The 25614-nt window shown below is 39.7% G+C and overlaps 1 protein-coding gene across 2 annotated transcripts in view; it reads right to left on the bottom strand.

Annotated features, from left to right (window-relative positions):
• The window catches only part of fnip1 (folliculin interacting protein 1), a 37381-nt gene that overhangs the window by 9790 nt on the left and 1977 nt on the right, over positions 1-25614 (bottom strand). The window contains exons 2-11 of one of the 2 annotated variants that reach the window (XM_031734159.2): positions 14105-14234; positions 10503-10640; positions 10037-10137; positions 9640-9714; positions 9385-9476; positions 8338-8421; positions 6308-6379; positions 5081-5216; positions 3580-3781; positions 3120-3205 (exon numbers count right to left, since the gene is read on the bottom strand). In XM_031734159.2, the coding sequence (XP_031590019.2) occupies positions 3120-3205; positions 3580-3781; positions 5081-5216; positions 6308-6379; positions 8338-8421; positions 9385-9476; positions 9640-9714; positions 10037-10137; positions 10503-10640; positions 14105-14234 (1116 nt within the window). The remainder of the gene's footprint in view (positions 1-3119; positions 3206-3579; positions 3782-5080; positions 5217-6307; positions 6380-8337; positions 8422-9384; positions 9477-9639; positions 9715-10036; positions 10138-10502; positions 10641-14104; positions 14235-25614) is intronic. The other variant, XM_031734167.2, reaches the window with a different exon arrangement.

Below are 25614 nucleotides of genomic sequence, written 5' to 3'. Positions count from 1 at the left end.
TTATTCACTCCTGTATTATAAACGGGTTGACTTTTTCCTGCGGCCTCTCCTAAGCCCCACTTGTTCCTGGTGTCTGGTGTACATTACTGAAAGCCTGCCACTGGAAAGAGGTCCCAGGCCAAGCCGGCACTAGACAAGTGGGGAAATCTAGCCTCAGCCTCCACGCATCAGCTGTTTAGGTGAACATTAAAAGAGCACGACTGTGATGTGGAATTAAACTGTTGTGTCGGGATGAGGACCCAGATATAAATTACCTCACTATGGTGAGTGACAGTTCAAGCATTTGCCCTCATTGGCTTGAATAAGTTGGTTTCATAAGCTGACTTTAAGAGGCATCATAAATACTGTCAGTTAAGCTGTTTATAGAGACTAACATGTTATAATTCCAATTAATAAGATTTTTGGGAACACTCTGTTTTGCCACCATTATTCAAATGCTTAAGGCTAAACTAGAATGGAGGCAGGGTAGATTTTAAGAGCACTGCTTGCCCTTTTGCTGTCATGTCAGGTCACTTTGTCAATATCATCTACGGAACCAATCTACCGACTTTAAATTTCAGTTTCTGGGGCAGTTTTACCCAACTGCCTCAAGGAACTTCTTACTTATTTATGCATTTTTTGTTTAGAAAGTTTCAGGGACATACAGCTTTATGTTTGACACTCAATTTCAGTGTCTAAAAAAAACTTCCCAACTTCACTGTATGTGTGCCCGAATGAGAATTAAGACTCCAGTGTGTTAGGTGTTTTGCTTTGCACAGAAATCCTGTTCGAAATTAACCCCCAAATTCTGGCATAACCCCAATATAGGCTGGTGTGACATTTATGTCCAGATGCTTCTACTAAACCTTATCTTTGCCAACATGCAGGGTGTGTGCGCGTGCCCACCCTCCAGCTATGCTGAAGCCACGTCAGCGTCACAGAAAGGCATTTCTTCCAGTTACGTCTTGCAATGTTCCATTAAGTCAAAACCACTTAATGGCAAAAGTGGCTACTGTTATATTTAGCGTATATCTGAAGGTGATTTTACAGCTATTTAGTGAGTCCAGGGCATCAGCATTCCTCCTCCTGGCACTTGCATATTATTTACTATTCTGGTGCTCATGACTAGTTGTCTGAGACAGATAGGGCTGACACTCAGGAGGCTTGGGTTGCTGAGCCCGGCTGTCAGCAAGGCATATGACTGCAGCAATGAGGGGGACCTCAAACAGGGAACTGCGTGCCAGTGTGTATGTGGAGAGTGAAAGTGGTGGCAGAGACAAGCAGGTGGGCACACGCACGCACATTATATAAGTTGGCGCGTTTTACGAGTCACACAATAATGGCAAGCATGTCTCACCCACACGCAGACAGACATACCGAACAATCCTGCAGGCCAATCATCACAAATTTATGATTTCATATCTCATGTCATCACAAATAAAGACCGAATCCTTCTTGGAACCGATGTTTCTAAGAGGTCTAAAGAAATAATTCTCGACAAAGTATGCACTGAGGCAGAATTTCAGTTGTAGCTTCTAAAACCATGATCAGATAAGCCTGCCTAAAATTAGTCAAAGCCCCAAAGCAAAGGCCTCCTGTGTGCGCGCCAGTAACAAAGTAACAACTTTGATTTGGTCAAGGCAGAAACAGGAAACAGTGTTTTTACTTAGCATTTCTTGCTGGTCTGAGTAATACACATGCCATTTCTTTTAACAATAAAATAAACACATAAGGAGAAGCGGTGTTTGTATATCAGTTCTCAGCTGGCTTAAAGTTGCACCCCTACATGCCTGTTGACCACTTGTGATCAGATCTCACGTCTCCACTTTATATGCAAATAAATGCAGATTTAAGTTTACAAACACTTGACAAATGACCTTTGACCCATTTCCCGCTACATTCGTGGCCCCCAGAACTTTATTTTTTCCAAGGAGATTGCATAAACAAAGACTCACAAGGTAAAACTATGGCACTCGCTGTTGCAGCCAGTAAATATTAAATGTCACATGTATTGTCTTTTGAACATCATCAATAAACAAGTTATTTCTTCTCAATGCAAGCCAGCCTAGCTGGTAAACCCCAGGTCTCACACTCACATTCACTGCCTGCTTGGTGTTGAAAGAGGACCCTAGTAACCCACTAGCTTAACAAACCAAGCTTGGAATGAAAGACGCGTATAAAATACTTCTCAGGTAATTAAAGCTGACCAAATGTCGGCACCAGCATAAAAATGGATACTTGGTGACCCACTTTGCAAAGCATCGTGACTTTGCCAACAGCAGCTTTGGATAAAAAACACTCTGATAAACTATTTTGATATAAATCTGTGTCATCTGACTCCTTGAAAATGTGAGTCTCTGCAGAATATATAACAATGGCTGCCTCTTTTATAAAGTACCTTCCTTCATCAGTGGAGCAGTTCCTTGTCTCCTAGACAGAGGAATATGTTACCCCTCTTTTTCCATTCCTTCACAGCTACTTTCCTACAGCCTATCATGCCTACATGGCCTCAATAACAGAAAACAAAATAAGTGGTGCTCAATGCCAGCAAGTTTGACCAAGTCCAGATCTCCTCTGTCAGTATTCATGTAGGGCTGAACCTCGAAGTGGAGCTGGGTCAGTGGCTCTGCAGTGTGCAGCCTCCAAAATAAAATGCTTTAAATAAGTTTAAATAAGATGTGCCAAGTCCCGTGATGTGTAGATGGATGCAAGATTCAGAGCATCCTTTTGTGTCCAGTTTTATTTTGCAGAAGTTGAAAAATTCAAGAAAATCATCAGTTTCCCAAATACACTTTTTAATGTATAGTAAATGACTGAAACTGAATAACACTGCTGACTTTGGTCAACAGAAAGAGCCTACAGTGTCAATGCAACCATTTTGTTTTAAGAAAGCTATGAGCAATTGTGTACATTGTTTTTGTCACTCAAAGTTATTACTAGGGTTTATGTTACAGGATAAGTTCTGCCTTAGAAGGTTATGTAACATCCCTTATTGCATGGATAAACACTTCCTAAAAAAAAGTGGCTTTGTTTTAAGAAGTGTTCAAAAGAAAAGCTTGAAATTTAAAAAAAGTGAGAGAAATTACACTCTGTAAGATCACTTATATATTTAAGTGAGTAAATAGAATCTGTTGTCCAACCTGAACTCGTTGAGTCCCTCCACCATTCGGCTGTAAGCCAGAGCCCTCTGGCTGGCATCAGCTGACCGCCGACTCATCTTCATGGCCTTGAGAGTGACACAACACGCATGCACTTTTAGATATTTGGCAACAACGCTGTCAAACTAAAGAACTTGTAAAGGAGAAGACGGGGTAACACTGGAAATCTACCAGAGCTCTTACAGTGCCAACAACAGACACCAGTAAACAGAACCGCAGATATAAAAAGGCATGACTATTGACCGGTCAATCTGACAGCAGCTCTGCCCATTACAGCAGCAAACAGTGCAAGGTTTGTATTTTTTGTTCCATTCATGTCATTGTTAATGCATTAGATTTTGCAGGCAAACTTATCTCTACATCATCATTCAGGGAGGTGAATAGGAGCTTAAAACTGCAATAAAAATTTGGCCTCAAATTAAATTCCATCTCTTTAATTTACCTGCTCAATTGCACTCTTTAGTTTGTTCATGTGGCTTTCAAAGAGTGGAAAGTGAGAGAAGAAGAAATCTTGGAAGCGGCTGTTTTCCTCAGCGTTGGGGGACAGCGTGAAGATGACACCTATGGCTATCTTCTTCTTCCGAATCACACCCAGACTTGGACCGCCGCTTTCATCCGACATGTTGAAGCTCTCCTCCACCGACCTAAGAAGGACAGGATTCACATGGAGTCAACTTTACAGCAAGGATAGAGGAGGAAATGCATATATAACACCTCATCTGATGAATCCAAATCCTACTACATTTGTTACATCTCACCTTGCATAAAACAATCCATACATTACTGGCAACCCCCCCCCCCCAAAAAAAAACACCCCATTAGCATTTCTTTATATTTACCTATATTTAGTTATATTTAATGACTTCAGAGTGAGTAAATTATCTGCAGCAACTTAAATCAGAGAACACAGAACATGTTTAGGAGGTTAGAGATTATTCAGTTCAGAATAACTGAAAAGTCAATGTAAACAATCCCTACAGGTGCCCCAAGTTTTATTGATTATTTACAACCCTATGTCTGTACAAAGGTAGTGCTGGAGCAAAATGTTTTAACTATATACTCTTATGCATCATTAGTACAGTATAGGTAATTCTATATACTGCCACTAACAAGGAGGAAAAAAAACTTTAAGAGAACACGAAGAGACTGAATCTGAGGCTGACAGCTACTTTTGATTGCAGCAGACCAATATCGCATCACGTCTAGTCACGGCGTTGTGAGTATCTACTAACAGCAGCAGTGTGTGCGTTTTTCCCAGCTGCCTGCTGGATTCGGAGGAAGTCCTAGTAGGATAAACTTTACAAAAGCCAGACAGGGGCCCTGTATAGGGGTGAAAGACCACTGGGCGCTTGTGATTGGGAGGAGAGACTCTGAGTGTGACTTCTGGGAAAGCTGACTTGTGTATTTGGATTAGAGTGAAACCTTATCAATCAGCTGGCAAATCCACAAAACAAACAATCAACTAGTAAATAATTAATTCAGAAACTGTTTCTGATAATCTTTTTTTCCTTCTAGCTTTCAAGTTTGTTTCTTTTGTTTGTTTGTTTTTATAATCGCTAGAATTTTCTGTGTTTTGTGTGGTAATGTGTGTAAGCATATCCAAGTTGGTCAGAAACATAATTTTCAGCCTTAGAACTCTGTGACGGGCATTTTCATTTCCTTTAAGTGTTTTATAACTTTACAAATGTTGAAGTGAAATCAAATGAAGTCTCAAATTTTTGAAATATGGAGAAGTCATCAGCTGATACCCTAATGTTTTTGTGTACTTGCTTGCTTGTCTAGACAACAGTTTGTGTTTGTTTTTCTACTGCAAAACTGCCCTGCTTTATTTTCTGTTGTGTCTTTCCTCACTTACACAGTTTTTATTGACTGGAATATTTATTTATTTTTATTAATTATTATTATTTATTTTTTTTACAGATGTATGTCTGCATGCATCTCACCATCGGGGGAAGACGCCGTTTTCTAGGCTGGTTGTTTGACTACGGAGCCATCGGCGCTGGTAACTGGACGCACAGCTGCTGGTCAAGGACGAGCTCGGGGATGGGAAGGGAGTGATCAACAGGCTGCTCAAGGAAGCTACAAGGAAAGAGGAGGAGGAGGAGGAGCACAGAAAGGAGTAGGGAACAGATAGAGGGAATGGTTGGAGACAGAAGAGTAAAAAAGGCACAAGTTAGTCAGACAACAAGTGTGTAGAGTACTCAGTTTCAATGACACATCATACACACAAACACAGACACGCCTACACACAGCCAGACAGACTTGAAAACAGTGCTCTCAATGTAAGATAGAAGGAGAGAAAAAAAAAGACAAAGAAAAATTTTTGTTCTTTGTTTCCACAAACGCAGACTATAATTACTGAATACCTTTGATATGAGCGCTAATGTCAGCAAGCTTGCTCATAGTCACATGCTGCAGTTGTTGGACAAACTGGCTTTACACCAGGCTTGGCATGATAATGACACACACACACACATACACACACTCTCTCTCTACAGGCCCTGATCACAGGGTTATTTACAGCCCTGACAGGAGGCAGTGATCACTGGTCACATGAACCATTTAGTTGGTGTGTGATCTTGTGTGTTTGTGTTAAGAGATAAAGAGAGATAACTGAATGAATGTGTGCATCTTGTAAGGAGAAAACTGATAAGAGTGTTGCAGCAGCAAAAAAACCTCTGAAAGCCTAACCCCAATACAGAGGTGGAGAAAGTCAAGAAAAGACACCAAGTTCTTAAATTAGAACTTTATCAGCTAGTATCGAGCGACGATATATTTAACTCTCAGCACGAGACCCATGTTTAAGCAGAATGCACAGTTCTCCTCGTACCAGTCATTCCAATAGGACATGATGATGTTTGAAGGGGTGGGGGTAATGGAGAGCCTGGGAGACAGGGGTCAGTTTCCACAGGACAAACTTTTCCAGACTTCAGAAGCTATGTATTCACCTCAACACCATCTTCCAACATGCTTTCATTTCTTTCTGTGTGGTTTTATGTAGAGTGTAACAAGCCAGTATCTTCCTGACATACTCTCAATGTTCTCTGTTCCTTGACCTCTTTAGTCTTGACCAGATTTAATGTAGGCATAATTCAAAGCTCAGCTGTGGGACCGAAAGTGGTGTGAGTGTAGGTCAATCCGGGCTTTGGCGCCTAGTCTCATTAACGTACCAGACCTGGCGATGCCACTGTCCCTCTCGTCGTACAGCCCTCGGCCAGGCATGTCCATAGGGTGACTGTGGCCTGGAGGAAAAAACAGGAAAGAGAGAGAAAGGGAAAAGTTAAGGGTGAGAGTGGGTGAAGACAAAGTAGGGCAGAAAAGGGAAATTTAAAAAAATAAATAAATAAAAAAAGAGAAAATAATGACCTGTGAGAACAAGAAAAATGTTATTAACGAACTGGAGCACCAGACATTTTGAAGATGCTCGTATCGCCACTATGTTAGAGATTTACAATGTTGTATTATAATACAAGAGATGCTAATGCTTTTAGATGTGTAACAAACTCTTGGACTAGCAACCACGAAGCAGAAGAGGTGTTTTTCTTGGTTAGAATCAAAATAATGAGTGCAATGAGCCAATACAGCAGAGATGGGGTTGAAATATCATAAAATAGCCAACGGAGCAGTACTCAGAACTCCATAAAAAAGGCTTTAACCTCCAGCAGGTGCTGAACTACTCTCTGCTGGGTAGTGGCCGCTCCTGATTGATTCTCATGTCATTAGTTAGCAACCTTTGTTTTCCAACTCCAAAAACAGGAAGTGTCACAAGGAAGACAAATAAGGTGAAAAGCACCACTGTTGTAATAGACTGTTACTCAACAGCTCACTCGGTGTCACTATCAACATCATCTGCTGCAGCGCCGACTTCCCTCTACAACAACCCCGTAACACAGATATCACAGAGTGTGTCTGCACTTAATGTCAACATACTGAGGGAAAGAAAATAAGAAAAATGAGAGGTGAAACCCCCAAACCCAAATGGCTGAAATGATCTTGGTGCTCTTTGATCACTGCAATATTGCATGCTAGTGCAATGTCTTTAAAGGGATGTGTATGAAGCTTATTGCATGCCAAGTAAAACACTCTTTTTATAACTCTTACCAGATTACCACGGAAAAAGGTTGCCCAACCCCAAATGGAAAACATGGAGGTAGTGATAACCACTATTGAAGTGTGGCAAAGGTATTGATTACAATGTAAACATACAGCAATGTTTGGAGATTTGATTTCCATGGTTATACACGTTTCAATACAATCAAGGAAGTATCTGATCGGTCCCAAACCTAATCAGCAGCATATCAAGCTTAACAAAGCCCCCAAACAAGCCCTATTCAGTGAGGAACAGCTTCAAGTTGCATATTAAGCGTGTGTGATAGACACAGATGGTAGAGAATTCTTCACTATGGCTATTTTACTCTGCACAGCAGTCAGGAAGTGAGACTGTTGCTACAATTTCACTGGTGTAAATGCCTGGGACAGGCTGAGAAAAGATTGTGAAAGGGGAAAAAAGAACTTAAAAACAGCCCACTGCACATCAAGCCTAAAAGCATTGCCCAAGTATGACAGGCACTGTCAAAGGCAACATGTTAGTAAAAGTATGTGAGTACATAACACAAACAGAAGGAGATGAAACTGTAAAAATAACTAATACTACAGCCACCGACACCAGCGAACCCTCATGCATTTCTGTGTGTTATCCACCTGCAGACATGGGTCAGATAAAGTATATACATGATTTTAGACAGCTTTATGGCTCATGAGTCAAGTTCTTGTTTGTGAGGCATCCATTAACAAAATGAAATAAAGATGCCTGAAGGAATACACATTCCCTCCACCGTTTCCTAGTTTCCTTGTGGTTTATGTGGTTTATATGAAGAAGCAGAGATGAAGCTTAAGGGCATGAGGTGTCTTTGAGTATGGCTCCAAGACACCTCGATCCTCATTTAAAGAACTGCCTTTTCATTTATTCAGTGCCACTTGACTTTAAATTTTTTGCACTTCCTATCTGACCCAAGTTATTTGCAGATGCTTAGTGCCATTGCAAACTATGTCTCGAATACTATCACTGCTAATGCAAGAATCACTACCCAGGCATGCAGTTGCTGAGAGGCATCCAATGCAACCACCATTACTTAAACTTCAGTCTACAGATACGCATGCAACTGACACACAGCAATCATGGTCAGTTTTGAGCGCCAACCTGAAAAGAAAGAAGCGCTCTTGATGAGGCGTAGAGGGCCCTGTTCAGAGAAGGCCCGTCGAGGGCTGCAGAGCTGAGAAAATCCTGCGCAGCACAAACAAAAACATGGAAAAGAAGAAAGGGAGGAAGAGAAGAAAAAAAAAGGACAAAAAACACGAACCATGATTAGTGAATGAGTTAGGAGGAAATATCACTGCCTCCTATTGTTTGAAAGTCTCATTAGTTACAGGAAATTTTTAGTTTGAAATAAACAACCAGGCAGACAAGAAAGGTGGCATCGCTCACAGAAAATGCACCTTATACGTAATTTTTTTTAATTAATTTATTTTTTTGGTTAAAGCAGGTTTCATAATTGGTTAGATTTTCAGCTCTGATGTATGTAACTAGATGTATTTTCTGTGAGGATGACAGAGAATCTGCACAAATTAAAAACTTCGCCAACAGTTCTTCATTTGAGCTTTTTAAAAATGAGGCTTTTATGCTCATCTTTATAGCAGAAGCATTTCACAGCCTAAGCCTAAATCAACACTTGACCATCAAAAACCGACACTCAAATTTCACCACCTGTAACATAGTCGGTCATCATGAGGATCAGTGAAGCATGAGCAAGCATACTAGAATGCCTTAAGTGTTTGATAGAATGGCCGATTCGGTTTACCAACTGAGAAATCTTGTGTCAGTTTAGGGTAGACGTAGCTGTAAAGAAAAGCTGTTGGCAAAGAGCGCCCTGGGAGACCGCAAAGGTGAAAAACTTCAGATAAAATAAATAAGCAACAAAATTCATTTAGCACAGAGCTGAGCCTTCCAAACAAAATGCTGTGATGGGAAAATTAAATATCCATTTGTATATTTAACAAGTCCAAAAAATGAACAAAAAAACCCCCCAAAATAAACACATTACATAAATATATAGAGCAAGTTCTGTCTAAGATTAAATAAAAAAATAAAGTATTGGTAATCTACTTGTAATTTGTACAGAAGAAGAGAAACGATCACCGATGGCACAAAAATAAAGGGTTTGGCACAGCACTGCGTTGCCATGGTTACCTATGTTCCCTAGCAGATTGTTGGGCCCAGTGTTTTGATCAGGCTTTAGGGTGTTGTTGTCCTGTCCAATGAACTCCAGGCTGTCCTGTAACCTGTGTGGGACGAACAGGGAAAGCCAGCAGAACATTTATAAGATTTATTGCCAACAACACTTGTATTGCGGATTGGAGAATACTCTCATCTTTTGGTATATGAAAGAGTTCTGCATAGGAGTCATAGCGAGACATGTGCGTTGATAAGCTTGTGAATGCTTACGTGTTCAGGCTGCCGTACACGCTGCCTCCCGTCCTGGCGGTGAAGACTTTACTCAGCATCAGCTGAGGTGGTGATCTGATATGACGATAGTGCAGGAACAAAGATCATCAGTATATGTGCTTTGTTCATATTTATGGTTGTGTGTTTCTTCTTCTACCTAATCAATTCACAACTTATTATGTTCTTCCTGGATCCCATTATTGCCTTCACTTCACCTTAAAACTGTTTGGCCTCAGAAAACTTAAGGATCTGATATCCCATAGTTTCAACAAGTTTTTAAAAGTCCCTTTATTCAGAACTAGAATATTTAATGTTTGCTTTTTTAACTCAAGAAACAGCAGTGAGGAGAAAGTCATTCATGCATTCATTTTCTTTTCTTCCTTTTTTTATTTTTTACCTGATCTGGTGGATTTTAAGTGTAGAGCCTTTGTAGCTCATGGCCACAGAGCCAAACATCATTTCACCCAGCATAACCACATCTGATGAACACCTTGAACCCTGGAAATGACAGAAATATTTTGATATTGTAACCTCTAGGCATTAGATACCGACACAATCACATTGTGCAAATTCTTAAGGCATCATAACAGTTATTCATTTAGCACTTAATATGACCTTAGATGGCTGTGACCGACTTGGTCATATAAAACGGGGGTGATTGCACACAATTTACTTCAGCAGTTTGATCTCAAATGATACCAGCAAATCAAAGCTCGTGACTGAAACATGCAACAAACGTCAAACTAAATTGAAGAGTGCTCCTCAAGGACCATAAAGTATACAAACACAGTTTACATTTGTATGTTTATGGATATGTCTTTGTAGAGGAGTACTTCATTTAAATAGTCTTAGTCCTGTGTTACCTGGAAGCGGAGGCCTTGCTCCTTGGATTCCTTGGTTTCTGAGGTGCAGGAAGAGGAGCTGTCCAGGGAACTGCTGCTGCCTCCTGTAGGACGAAGCTGGCAGCATTTTCCAAACATCTTCACCTGGGACTCAGCGCTCTGCACGATAAAAATCAAAATATAGAATATTATAGACCCAACTGCCAAGAACGCAGACTTATTTACCTCTACAATTAGTTGTTGATTTTTGTTTTGCATCTTTTTATCCTTGTGACTAATTAGAGACCAAACAAAAAAAAAACAAAAGCAGCATAAATATGAAGCATCTACTGCAAATGACCTACAACCCTGAGTTGAAATCACAAGACAGGAGGGTTGAACATATTTGGTTCTTAATGACATTCGTGTAGCAACAAATGGCACAGGTGGAAATAGAGACAAGGTCATTAAGATTGTATTGTGGGGTGTTTATCAATTATACAGACCACTATTAACGTAAGCATAAAGAGAGTACATATCCAAGAGTGTTCTTCATCCGTTTTATACCAAGTTTCAAATTGGACCCTTGACTTTTTACAATCAAAAATCATCATAAGAAGTAAAGCTTTTAGTTGAGAAACATAAATACAGTTAAACTATAGGTCAAAAGCCACAGAAACCCAATCTAGAGGTACTTGTATAAACAGCTAGCTAAAAGCAATGTGATCTCAATCAGCCTGTGTCATGTGCCTTCTTAACTTGGCAGCCTATTCAAGAGGAATGCATTAGGGAGGGTGGAAGGGGAGGGAGAGGGTGTGTGTGAGGTTTCTTTTTAGTGACTAGGCTCTGGTAATGGCTCACTTGAAACCACTGTTGCTGTCAGTGAAAAAGAGAAGAACACAGAGGGAATATGAGAGGCTGTGAGAGAAAAACAGCATGAGAGAAGGAGAGAAAGAAAACAGGCAAAGAAGTAGAAAGATGGTTTTTGCTTCATTACGTCATCCTGCTGCATACAGCTTATGTTTTCTTTCACTTATAAAGGTCATTTTGCAGCAAATACACGGTTATGAAGCCACTACGAACATGCATGTGTCAAACAGGCACACGGATGTGTGTGTGTGTGTGTGTGTGTGTGTGTGTGTGTGTCTGCTGCAGTGCAGTGTGAGGTATGTACACAGACTCCAGCAGCATGTGACTGCCAGTCATATGACTCTTTCGAAAACTCGTGACTGAGCAGCACTGCAATCATTCCCTCCCTCCCCCTCCACCTTCCACTCTCCACTCCCTCAACTGCTCTAACTTCATCCCTCTCCAATTCCTGCAGCTTTTTTCCTCTCCTTTAAAAAACTATTTCTATTTCAGAACAAGTGCCATCTTCCATTTTTTCCTCTCCATTTTCTTGCAGTTTCCTCTTCCCCACTATCTCCCCTCTTTCTCTTCATTCCTGACTCTTGCTGACCCCATCACATACATCTCCCCTTGTCCAGCTTGTCTTGCTTGGTCCCTTGTTTCTACATTTGTCATTCTGTTTTTCTGTGCTTTGCAGCTGTAATCTCTTCTCAAAAATAAATTCATCTGAATTGCCAAAAACCTGTCATGTGAGAAAAGAGTAACTGGCAAAGGCCTAATGCTGCAGAATGCACCAAAAATATTGACTCAAGCACAAGCAACAAACACATAATGCAGTAAGCAGGGTCAGTGCAGTATCTATGTCCTCACTGCAAACAAATGTCACTCTCCAAGACATGTAAACATACACACAACATAACTCTTGCTATTGTTACTGTATACAGTACATGGCCCAGGTCAAATTTAAATGCAACGCTTCAATAAGTTGAGGTGAATGAGTTCAGGAAGTTAAGCAAATATACCATCCTAATTTCAATGTCAGGTGGCCATATAGCAAAGCAGGAAGTGAACGTGTGCCTGCAATATGTCAAACTTATAGACATGATAATGAGACAAGTGGATGAGTCACGCAAGAGAAGGTATGGCGAAACAGAGGAAACCTGGTCAGCAGACAAAGAGACAAACCTAAGGGGAAGCAAAACACAGTCCTAAAATATGGAGGCAACAGAAGAGATAGTAAAGTGAGAGGAGAAGGAACAGGGAAGTGTATAATGAGAAGCCAAATGACATGAAAGACAGGAGGAAGGGAGGCAGGGTATATTATAGAGGACACAAGGACCAAAAGAAAGACAGCTGAGGTACAGAGAAAGATTAGGCAGGTTAAGACAGATGTGTGAAGCAATGGCTGAGAAAAGTCATTTTCTCACATGCAAGTGCAAGTGAGAACAGGTGAACATGAGAACAGTAATGGATGATCCAGTGAGATTTGATATTAAAACAATCTTTGAATGCCAGTAAGTGCACGTGTGTGTATATATCATCTGACTGCAGCTAACCATTGTAAAGATAGAGTGTGCCTTATAAATATATATAACTGTTACACGGATAATGTAAAGGACAAAAACAACCAGATTATTTTAGAAAAGCAGAGGACGCTAATGAGGTCATCACAGTGATATAGATTAAAAGGAGGCAGCTAGAGAAGGCGGAGATGACACATTTAGGTAAATACAAAGAAAGACACGAAAATTAAAATGCTTGAAACAAAATAAGATAAATACAAAGGAAAGAGAAGGGAAAAAAAACAAAACAAAACAAACAAAAAAAAACAGTGAGTGACATGGCTGTCATGTGAGGATGAAAGAATGCTGCTTACACATGGGCTGTCAGCTGACGCTATTATTATTATTATTATTATTGGAGATAACAGCACCAGAACAAACCGGTCAGGGTCAGAAAGGAACAAAGAGCAGCAGTATAAAAATATTAGGCATGTTACAAAGAAAGAAAAAAAAAAAAAAAGGGTAAAAGCAGTGACTGTCACCATCTCAAAAATATACCCAAAGCTGGTAGTTATATGGCATAAGTTAGATAGTTTCCATCTTCAAGTCTCACTAGATGGGTCTGCTGGCAATTAAGTCTAAATCTAGGCTTAGTGACACAAACAAAGACACTTCCTGTTTGAAGAGTTTTCAGGTAATAATGGCCTTTGCGGCATTCTTGCCCTAGAATGCTGACTATAAGAGTACTTGTAAGTATTCATTCAGCAGGTTTTTTGTGAAAAAGAAATTCCTTATCTTAAACAAAAAGACAAACTCACAAACACTCCAACCAGGTGCACTCCCTATCTTTTAACTTTCTGTGGGGAAGTGAGGTGTAGTACAGGTTAAGGTGTAGCTTGTGTCCACTGGACTTTGTGAATCAGGCACATGACTTTCTGTATGTCACAGCAGCGTGACTGGTTTCTGTTTTGTGCCTGCGTATGTCTCACTGCTCTTATCTTTTTTCCATCTACAATAACTTTCTTTGAGCTTTGGAGGTCAAAGTTTACGGTCTTAAAAAAAAAAAGTTAGTAGTTGTAAATACATAAATTTTTACAAAGATTTTAGACTTTGCAACAGCATCTGTAGCTATTTTAGTGCATCACCTGTTCCCGTGGGAACCCGTTTATTTATTTATTTTTTGTTTTAAAATCAGCAATTAGGAAACAGCCCAAATGTCAGCAGCTCACAAGCACATACAGACGAAGGGAGAATCAAAAACAACAACAAAAAAAACAACAACATATGACTTACGGGAATGGGGGTTTCCTCCGTAGCCCTTTTTTTGGCGGCGGAGTCAAACAGGACATTTCTGCCACGCCTCTCGCAGTCCTGGTACACTATCAGCCTGATCTGACTGGGCTCCAACTGGGGAAGTGGCCAGCTAAATGGGAGGAATAATGGACAGAGAAAAGTGGGATCACATGGGAGTGAATTAACACTGAGAAAGCAGTAGAAAGCATTTCGCATACATCTTTTACATATATGATGGTATATGTGCCATATCCAAGAAACCTGTACATTAGTAACAACATCATAATATGGTAACAAAATACCTTCTGAAACAATCTGGCGCAGAAACTACGACGCAGAGCAAAAACATAATTTTGTGGATTATAAAATCAAAATCAGAATCAAAATCAGAACATACACATGCAAGATGCAGTGCTGCTCTAATGTTTTGAATTACAAACATGGGAGACATTGCAACTTTTACAGTAATGCTGTAAAGAACATTTGCAGTAATGCAACTTGAACATTGACATTGTGGATCCTAAGCATATCCTTGAAGCTGATGTTCTGGAGTTGTACTTGATTTTGTTGCAAAGCACAATTCTCATTTGCAGAAAACTGGAAGAGCTCAGTGCATAAGGGAAAATGTAAATCTGACATGCTTGCAACCTAGTAATAAGCACAGTTTAAGCCGTCACTCATCCCACGGCTATGGCAGAGCCAGCGTTCTCCATGCCACAGCTGTCTTTCACCCATGTCATACAAAGTATGCCATGAGAACCTACTACCAGTCTAACCCTAACAGTTTCATGGTGTACCTTGATAGCAAGAAGTCACCCAAGACAGTCAGTTATGTAACTGGATTAAAGAAAGCAAACACATTAACAATATTGGGGTATGCCTTTTCTTTCCAGCACGTACCTTCAGAGATACACATGTAACTAATCAGCCTGTGTGACCACTTTGCAATTCAACTAGATGACTTGAGTCATCACTGACCAAGTCGCTAAGCCATCATCCACTGCCATGACTAAAGAACTGTGAGCACAAATACAACTTTTGGCTTTCTTTAAATGAAAAGTCATTTTCACAAATGTAAATTCTTAAAATCATTACAATACACAAATAGTTAATAAGACTTTGAGCCATATTGGAAATATGGAGTATCTGTAAACTGCTGTGAAATTTCATGCCAGTACTCTTCTTCTGGCAGGAAACGCTGGACAGCTGTTAAGTAACAGCTAAGCCATTTACAGGCAGCCAGAGCTCCATGGTTGTTGCTAAGTAACCTGTGGTTTCACTCAGCTCATCTCATTAATGATGGCCATCTCAGGTAATACTTGAAGGATGATGTTGTATATTTACAACTCACTGTGACTACTAGCAGCCATTCATTAGGCTCCCAGAGTCCTCATGTGCTTTTGGGGAAACTCGGCCCCCTGGTTGATTTAGTGACAGCTATAAAGATGACAGGATATTGGATCGACTGAATGACGGTAGGGGATTTCTTTCTGATCTGAAGGATAGATGGGTCAGGCAGATGGGCACAGAGCTTGACCTAAATATAGCCTTTTATTGGGGAGCAGGGAGTGTCCCTAAACACAAGTGTTTATAGTAAATGGGCTGACGGGGAGGGGTGGAAAAAGAACTGTTAAGTCCATCAATCTTGCCATCAAAATAGCACACACACATTCAAAAGCAGGGTTACAATTTTTGTAGGAAGTGAACTTCAACGGGGCAGGGAATACCTGTGTTGTCATGCATGGTCATGTGACCAAGAGAAAAGGTCTATGCCTTGTATGTGAGCTACTATTTACCAAACACTAATGTCAAAATATGACCAGCATTCTTGCAGGCTAACTTATTCAGTCCTGCAGAGGAGCAAGAGGGAGGAGGGGGGTTTATGATGCAGCCTTAGTGTTAACTTGTCAAACCAAAGTCATGTGGTGCTTTGAGAAGTAGAAATAGAGGAGGGAGACCATTACCAGAGACATATGGTCGGCACTAAACAATGAAATGCATCACCAGCATTCAGCATTTTTTTTTTTTAAAGATATGATTTTATCTAAGGCTGCAATGACTCACTGGGTAACTCGGAAAACGCAATTATTTTTTTTAAAAAGTCCTTAAAATAAAAATCATTTGCTTTGATGCTTCCAAGTGCTCAAGAAAAGTGAACTCCCATCCACTGCTGTTTGTTTTACACAGCAAAAAACTAAAGCTAAGCTACAGAAATTAAAATAAAACATGCAGATGAACTGTTTACTTGGTCTGAGAGACAGTGCTTAAATTAGGCAGCCTGATGAAGGCTGTCGGCAGCCACCCTAATTTATATTCCAGCAATACCTGGAACAAGTAGGGGCGAGACTAAAGGGGGCCATGGGGTGTAGAAGAACATTGTTATTTCAAGGCTTTAGTAACATTTATTTACATGAATATACAAATGAACACAAAACAAATCTACCCCATCTAGGAGACAATACTGTGAGAACTCTTTTTTTGTCTGCTATTAAAAAAGCCTTCCAAAAAAGACAGTAACAGCTATTTTAGATACTTTATCATTTTAATTTCCATGTATACCCCGACAATTCTGTCCTTGTGATTGTTTAAGAAAATCTTAATATGGCCATAATTTACACATAAAAACATCGACATAAAAAGGTTTAGTCTTCATTCAGCTATCATAAGAAGTTAAACTATTAAAAACATTGCAATTTCTAAAATGGAAACCAATGAGCAGTTCATTCTGACAGACCTGTGTTTTTCCTTTTTAATACTTGTTATTACTCCTTAATAAGACAAAAGTACTTCTTATCTGATTGTTCCATCAATCAATCAATTGAGTAATCAATAGGATACTTAAATACTAGAATAAATGAATAGCTGCACCTCCGATTTTATCCAAGGGAAAAAAAAAAACAATTATTTGTTCAGTCTACATGCCAAACTGGTGGCATAATTCCTCTATGGCTTACATAATGGCCTCAAATTGCATAGTATCAATATTTAGCTCCTCTAAGTATCACATATGTCTTTGGACCACTGGTTTTCATGTGTGGTTACTTTATTAATAAGACAACAGTTTATAATTTAGATCAATTTGGTTGACACCACTACATAAGAGGCACTAAGAGTAATATCTAAGATGTGAATTTTCAACTCTCACAAACTGCTTTAACAAACGGATATCTTTCCAGAGCTTAAATAGCTAACACAGCTAACAAGGAAGAAATTACAGCAATTACCCGTTAAATAACATGGGTACGACATTTACAAAATAAGATGACGTGCTGTTTACAGATCAACCCAGAATGAATCTGCATAATTTGACGCCAGGCTCAGTGCTCCCTTTGTTTTAAGAATAACAGTGAAGAAGACAAGAGAAGCAAAGAAAAAATAAAGACAGGACAGAAAGCAAGAAGATGTAAAAAGGCCAAAACTTTTTATAAGCACCGGCAAAAACAACAAAGAATAAACTCAAAAGAGGAGATAAGAAACAGCTAAAGACCAAAGATGCACTTAACAATAAGAGTAGGCATGAAAGACAAAGAACAAAAGCCAAGCAGTTCACAATAAGAAAACAGACCTAGAAAAAAATCCAGAAATCTAAAGAGATAAAGATATCTGACAAAGACAAAACAAAAAAAAACAAAAAAAGACAACACTCTGAACGAAAGACAAGGCCGAATCAGAGCGAAGGAGGAAGTACCCCATCAGTGAGCTTGTGACAGTCACAGCACTGACAGAGGAGAGAGGGGAGTCATTCATAAAAGCAGCACATGACTTCATGACTGTTACATGCTTGTACTGCTGTGACCGCGATTGTCTGAACCAAAAGTGACTCAAATTCTGAGCACCACAGGTATACAAAGGTTTCATTTCCCTGAGCAACCTGTTGAAAGAAAAAAAAAAATCCCCAAAAAACATTCCACCCATGAATGTTTTCTGCATATTTCATTCAAAGAAAAAAAAAAAAAAAAAAAACAACAAAAAAAACAACCAAAAAAAACCAAAACAAGATGGAAACAATCAGGATGTAAAATCAGTGAATCGCCTTCTTTTGTGGCAACAGTTATCAATTTGACAACACATAGATATAAAACAGAAACTCCACCCAAATACATGAGCAGTGTTTTTTTCCCTCACCCAAAACCAAAAGGCATGCTTCACCACAAACTCAGTAATCTATATTATGTAACTTGACCTCAACAGATAGAATCAATCTTGTTCAATGCCACTGGAGCTGACGGTTAAAAAGCGACTGCCTTTCTTACGGTCTGCTTGTAACGTCCAGCTGGCACATTGTAGCTCCCAACACTCGGGCAGAAAACAAACCTAAGGGTAACAGCACAAGCATTGTACACAAACCTCCTTTAACGAACACCACCGTGCCCACTTGGATGCATAAAAGCCAGGTTAAATATTACCGACTCCTACCTGGGCATCATTGCGAGTCTGCCAGTCTTTCCCCAGCCCTCTCCCCTCTCTCTATTCCTCTCTTGCTTCTCCTCTCCAAGTCAAACCAGGTTCTAAGAATAGCGGTGAACTAAATTCACACAACAACATGAGACTATCAGGTGATCGCAGGAACACTGTGTGTGCTGGACAGTACCGAGGCGGCAACAGCACTGAGTCTGGACCGCTGACAGCCAGAAAGAGCTGTGATAAGAGAGTGACAGTAGGGACTTGTTTGTCTGTTGTTTCTGAATCCCGCTCTTTTTTTTTTTCCTCTCTCCCTTATTCATCGGCTTTCTCTTTCTTTCTCCAATTAATTTAAACATGCAGTTTTTTCTCTTGTAGAACAAACTGCATGTAAAAAACATTTGGGGTAAGAAAGAGCATAAAGCTGCCAAACCTTGTCAATAAAGTTCCCCACAACTTGAACTTCAGAGAAATGGACCAGTTTATTTTGGCTGCTCACAACCTAAAAATGGTCAATGTCCCATTCTTAAATACTAAACTACATTCCTCGTCACATATTCTCCACTCATATTAACTTGATATAACTGCAACGCTGACGCAAAACCTTCCACGGCTGCTCCACGGAAGGTGTAAAGTGATAAAGGTCAAAACGTGGCAGCCTCGTTACCTAGACTGTACTGAATCAAACATCAGCCTATACTGACCTCGAAGAGCCCTAGCTTTCTCGCTCTCTCATGCCACTAGAATGTGTGTGTGTGTGTGTGTGTGTGTGTGTGTGTGTGTGTGTGTGTGTGTGTGTGTGTGTGTGTTCGAGACAGTTACATAAACATCCCCTCTGCCTAAGCTGTGTGACGTTCTTCCGGCTGTGTGTGACAGAGGGTTCTGATAGGTGCAGCAGCTTGTGTTTTAAAAAGACATTTCTGCAGCCAGCAACCGCAAGAGGGTCAACAGTGTCATAAAACTAGACAATTCCTACAATGAAAAACAAAACAAACAAAAAACCTCCCCATCATACAGCATTTTGTCATTTAACTGAAAGCCCAAGTTCAAGTTAGTTGGAATTTCACTGCATGTGCTTGAATCCTGATGACTAATTTACTTGTCATTTAAAAACAATGAGAGGAAAGAAAAAAGAAATTGGACTAATTGACTCACCTAAAAGTAAGAAAACACTCAGGAAACTTTTAAAATTGATCACAATCTGATAGCCCAGGTAAAACTTACAAATATGGCATGTGAACTTAAAATTAACATTAAATTACGAGCTGAAATGTGTAGCATAAGATGACATCACACACACACACACACACACACACACACACGTTTGTTCAGTGTAGCTAATGTTAGCAGAAACAGCCTTCCTTCCTTAATGTGGTTACACACTGGTTCTGTGTGGTTATAGGTTTACTCGAAGACTGCGGACACACAACCATTAATTTTCTACATGAACGTAAGGCACGACTGCTTTTGTTCATTCAGCTTTCATCTGCTTCCACCTCACTTTTTTTTTTTTTTTTTTTTTTTTACAGCTTCCCATCAGAGGGCCGTCTGTGGAGGCTACAGCACTGGGTAATACTGGATGGTGTCATAGCATCTTAAAATCAACAGGTGCTTAACTGTCTTGAAAAGGCAGCTACATTGAACATACTGCACACTATTTGCACAAATCCCTTCTTGAAATTTTAGAGCACAAAGTGCATTTGGGCAAATATTGAACAGAAACAGGGAAGTAAAGCGGCAACATATGACCAAAGTCAGGCGTAAAGACTGAAACCGCTGACCCCAAGGTTGGGTGTAATAGCAAGCAAACCACACCAAGAAGAATCTAGATAAAGTAAAGAGAGCTTTCCATGCGGGAAGCCTGCTCAGTGATGACTTTAGAGATCATTACACAGGAGTACTACTGAAGTCATATATCAACATGCATGTACTGACAGCATAGCAAAGCTGTATATCGCTCCTACCACAGCTCATGCACCTTCACAAACCCCCTGATGTAAAACATGTATGAGTACCAGCTGAACCGCTAGTTGTGGGCTATAGGTCATTCTGTGCCATAATGCTACTTTCCAGCATGGCACATATGCAATACAAACAACTATAAATACATAAATCACTATGTGACCCTGAAACGCAGTTAACACATCTAATCTTTCAGACATATCTAACCTTTCATCAGCTCATATTGTATACATATGTTCTCAGAAACTCCGACAAGTGCTAATACTTCCCAAGAAGTAGAAGATACTTCTGCCTAGTTGTCAAATTTGAAACTTCCCTGTAGAAATTGGTGTATCTGTGAAATGGTATACAGTCTGAAAATTAACACACAACAGAAACAACACTCCTCTGCTGCTGGAGAAAGCCAACAGAAACCTCCATGGAAAAAAGGTTCATTAATCAACTGATTAAGTCATCCTATTATTGGTAAACAAGTTGTTTATTCATTATTAAATAATTAGTCTACTGAAAATAATCTGAAGGTCCAAGTTTTTTACGAGGGGAGGGGAACTACCATCACAGTACAGTGAACATATTGTCATACACGCCAGAACACTTGCTAAACTATTAATTGTCTTGTTGTTACTATGGTCTAGTAAACAACAATTGCCTTAAGGAACAGGTCCACATTGCTCTGAAAACACCTGACTACCTGCATATCAGCTAGTTTCTGTGATGATTATGTAGCATTGAGGACGTCTGCATTCCAGCAGTCACATGATACTGAGAGCATTTCTGGAACACCCTGAGATGACGGTTCACACCTACAATATAGTCACACAGAGACTAGCTGATTGAAGTAGGCAGATATAATAGATAATCAATTAGCTGTAAACACCATATCTGAATAAAAGGTCGCAAGTAAAGCAATAAGCAGAGCCCAGTCTAAGTGTATTTCTCTGACAACACTCGTGTTTTATGTGGACAGTTTTTCCAGTGGGAACACATTTTTTTATTTATTTTAATTTATTTATTTACTTCTTCTAACTTTTCTTACTATACACATCCTCTGCATTTATCTTTACCCAGTGAGGTTGTGTACACTCTGGATTAACTCTGTGTGACAACTTCTGAATCAGCAACACATGACAGAAAATGAGTGACAGCTGAGTTGGGAGTATCGAGTGTATGACTATTTCTCACAAATAATCACATGAATGGAACATCAAGCTGAAGAGTACTGGTGGAAGTCACGTAGAAATTGGTGCAAACAGTCAGTGCTGCACATGAAAATCAAATTCTGGTCAGCAAAAAGAGAGATCATATGATACAGATATTCAGTTTCGCCTCAAAAAGCAAATATCATTTCACTGCATCAAAACACCTCCCTCATCACGCTTCCTGTCATTTCTTCCTTTCAACACTCTTCTCATTTAGAAATTGAAAGTAGGCTAATTAGTTAATGTGAATTTTCTGATTTTCAAAATTCCAATAAATTACTCCCACTGCTTGGTAACTGCGAATATTCAGTCTCATCAATACCTTTGCTACGTGGCGATAAGTTACTGATTTATTTTAGTTCACTTATGTGTAAGCTTAAGCTTAAATATACATTTAGTATAAATTACAAAAAAAATAATAATAATTGTTTATCCAAATAAAAAAGACTTTTGGTCAATACCCAAAAGTGTGTTTCTGCATCAGCCCCAAGTATTCAGTGGATAACAAAAAGTAAAATGTAATTTTCTCTGATCTTCTCAGGTACATCTGTAATGTATTGGTAAGGTCACATGCAAACTTGCTATACAGTAGAAATGTCAAACAACAAATCAGTCATAACAAATAAACTAATGACTCCTCTCATCACTGTACCATGCAAATAACATAGCGAGTTCCTTAATGCGTATACTTCACAGGATAAGCAGGCGTACCTAAATGTAAAGTCATCATCCTAGCATTCATTTGGAAATGTCAGTGACTTGGTAACCAGAAACCATAAAAGCCTTATCTTCAAGCAACCACAGACAAAACAACTATTGGTGATGCAATTTGAGCAAGCATTATATAAAACTTTCAGGCTAGGGATACCAGCGAGGCGATTACCAATGACAACAAAAGATAGTGTTGATTGACATACGACAGAGAACCAAAGACATCAGATAGTTACCTAAGCAAGTGGAGCCTTAAATGTCCATTAGAGCAGCGGTCCCCAACCTTTTTTGCCTCACGGACCGGTTCATGCCCGACAATATTTTCACAGACCGGCCTTTAAGGTGTCGCGGATAAATACAACAAAATAAAACTAGTACCGGTACCGAAAAAAAAGAAGATTTATTCATAACACACGTGAAAAGACCCAGGAAAACCGAGTTAACGATAAAAAAGATAACAAAATAACGCTGAAAACCGATAAAAACCATGAAAACCATACATTTCACACCTGAGCCTCAACTCTCGCGGCCCGGTACCAAACAACTCACGGACCGGTCCGAGGCCCGGGGGTTGGGGACCGCTGCATTAGAGACAAGCTGTTAACTATAAACTACAGCCGACAGGTGAACTGCTTTCAGTATGGATGCTCCTTTAGGTCCTTAAATTCAGTATGAGCTTCACAAAGCAGACGGCTTATTGATCCATACAGCGTTTGCAGGGAGGTCTCATGTTCTGGTCACACCAAGGCCAATTAAAACTCCTAATTCAACCTGTGATTTGAGTTATCACATTCTAACTGGTAAATTATCTTTCTTCTCTTCGATCCATGGGTTACCATGGATCATCTGCCTCCACCTCACCCTCTCCCTCTCCGTTGCATCCTCTTTTGTCACACCAACCATCTGCATGTCCCCCTTTAATATACCGGTATATATATCCACAAGCCTCCTCTGTGGTCTTCTTCTTTTCGACCTGCTGGGCCCCTCCATCTTGATCATCTTTTGTCTAATATTTCCACTACCCACCCTCTGCAGATATTCATTCCATCTGAAACTTGCCTTTCTACCTTTGTCTCTAGTACATGTTTAATAGCCCTGCTTAGATTTCATGCCTGAACCTGCTAGGATGCTAAAGGTAATGTAGAACAGCTATTTCACTGCCAAAAACATTTTGGTACAACCTCTGGTGCTATAATTTTCATTCTGGTAGCACATGTAGACATAATTACACTGTGCTTAAATAGTAGAATAGACACTAACCCTCTGGCTCACAGAGCGTAATAGAAATTTAATATCTAGCTAAAGGTCACATACTGAAAAGTTTGTGACGAATACAAACGTGTCTGCACACCGCTGTGAGCGTGTGATGCTCCTGCAGCTTTAACATCAAATTATATCTTTACTATGACCCTGCAGTTCTGAGAAGCCTGAGTGTGGCCACTTGAAATAGCCCCGATAGGAACCCGATGACAGCCGCTGTCTTTACAGAACCTTGGCACGCCTGCAGCATTCACACAAGCATGCACTGAGGGAAGAAAGCAGCCCTGCAAAATAAAGCTATAACATTCACAGTAATCCATGTCAGTTTGTGCTTTAAATATATACAAATACTATTCAAATGTTGCGGTGTAACTGAGTGTATATTATACGACAATATAGAGTAACTTTACCAACAGTGAGTGCTTAACAGAAAGTAATCAAACAGAGAGCAGAGCAGAACAACCATACATAAAAATGCTGTGATGGGTTTTTCATTTTAGAGTCAAGCTGGGAATTTTTTAAGATAGTAATGCGATAAAAGGGTTGAGATAGTACGAGTGATCACATGTTGATTCATAACTTCAGATAAACAGCAACAGGATACAAGAGAAGAGAGCATTACTTAAAAGAAAAAAAATACAAAGTGTGCATCTTTATCAACACTTGCGAAGGTTTCTTTATTTATCCTGTGCTTAGTTTTTTTTTTTGCCAGTGACTTTGGCAATCATGTGATCATCCAACAAACATGACAGCCTGAGATTGATGAAAGCCTCACATGACACACCGAGTTATGAAAGTACGCAATGGAGGAAGGACGCCTTGCCAATCAGGAACCTGAGACACGACTTCTCCCAAACTATAAATAAAACATTTTTAAAGATAAATTCCACAGTGTGAAAAAAAAGAAAAAGAAAAGTAGTACTCCAGCAAATGCAACGTCATGCATTTTCACAGGCTGTAATGAATAAGCCTGTCAAACATGATTTACTAAATCTACATTACACAGTACTAATTTAATTTATTTTAAATTTTATTATAAGTTTTACAAGTTAAGTTTTATTATATTTTCTAGACTTATGACCATTTTATATCAACTTGAAAAGGAAACAGGTGGGTCCTGGTTTACCATAGAAAAGGTTTTTAATTCCACAAATCTATATAGTAAACAGAAAACTTCAAAGTTGAGTAAATCTGCTTTTACTCTCTTACTCGTAAATTGTCTGTTGGTGCAGGTCATGTAGGATGTTTCCTCAGCAGGCTGCCAGGACAAGCAGTTTGGGTGTGAGTGGGAGGACAAAGCTACTGGCTAATGATCAGGTCTCAGACTGGCTACAGGATGAGCCAAAGGCTTTTGGTGTAATGTACAGTATGCCGTCCCCAGTCAGGTGCCACAGCCTGGGAAACAGGAGTCTTTTTAGGCTTTCCTCTCAGGGTCAGCCAACCTGCTGCCCTCTATGGTATTCTGGAGGGCACAGTGGAGTGGTGTGGCAGAGCATGGTGTGGGTGATGCATTATGCAGGCCAGAGGTTTGCAAAACAGGAAAGACTTAATCTCTTCTGGATATTAAAAAAATACACTGAAAAATGCTAATAATAAGCCTGATGTACAAACTAAAAAAAGCTATTTCTGGTGTCACATTGTGGTTGCTTATCCCCCCCAACCTGTCAGAGGTTTTTAAGGTCATTTTCTTTTAATGTCTTGATTGAAATTGACTGCAGCATCCTACCCAGCCAGCTTTATTCGTGGTATAGTTCTCACACAGTGCTTTTTAAAAAAAAAAAATACTTCAGAATACTATTAACGTCAGCATTTCTGCAGGCCACCTCTGTCAGTAGACTGCAGTCACGTTATATTCTCTGTTCTGTCCATCTTTTAATGTTGCATGCTCAGTTCCTAACCACTTCATCCTCCAACTTATTTGTTCCATCCTGTGCCATTAGATTCCCCTCCCTTAGACCCTCTATTGAATGTTTTCTT

The sequence above is a fragment of the Oreochromis aureus genome, linkage group 10, assembly GCF_013358895.1.
Source record: "Oreochromis aureus strain Israel breed Guangdong linkage group 10, ZZ_aureus, whole genome shotgun sequence".
In the NCBI taxonomy this organism is placed as follows: Eukaryota; Metazoa; Chordata; class Actinopteri; order Cichliformes; family Cichlidae; genus Oreochromis; species Oreochromis aureus.
This window is presented reverse-complemented; position numbering and strand designations above follow the sequence as displayed.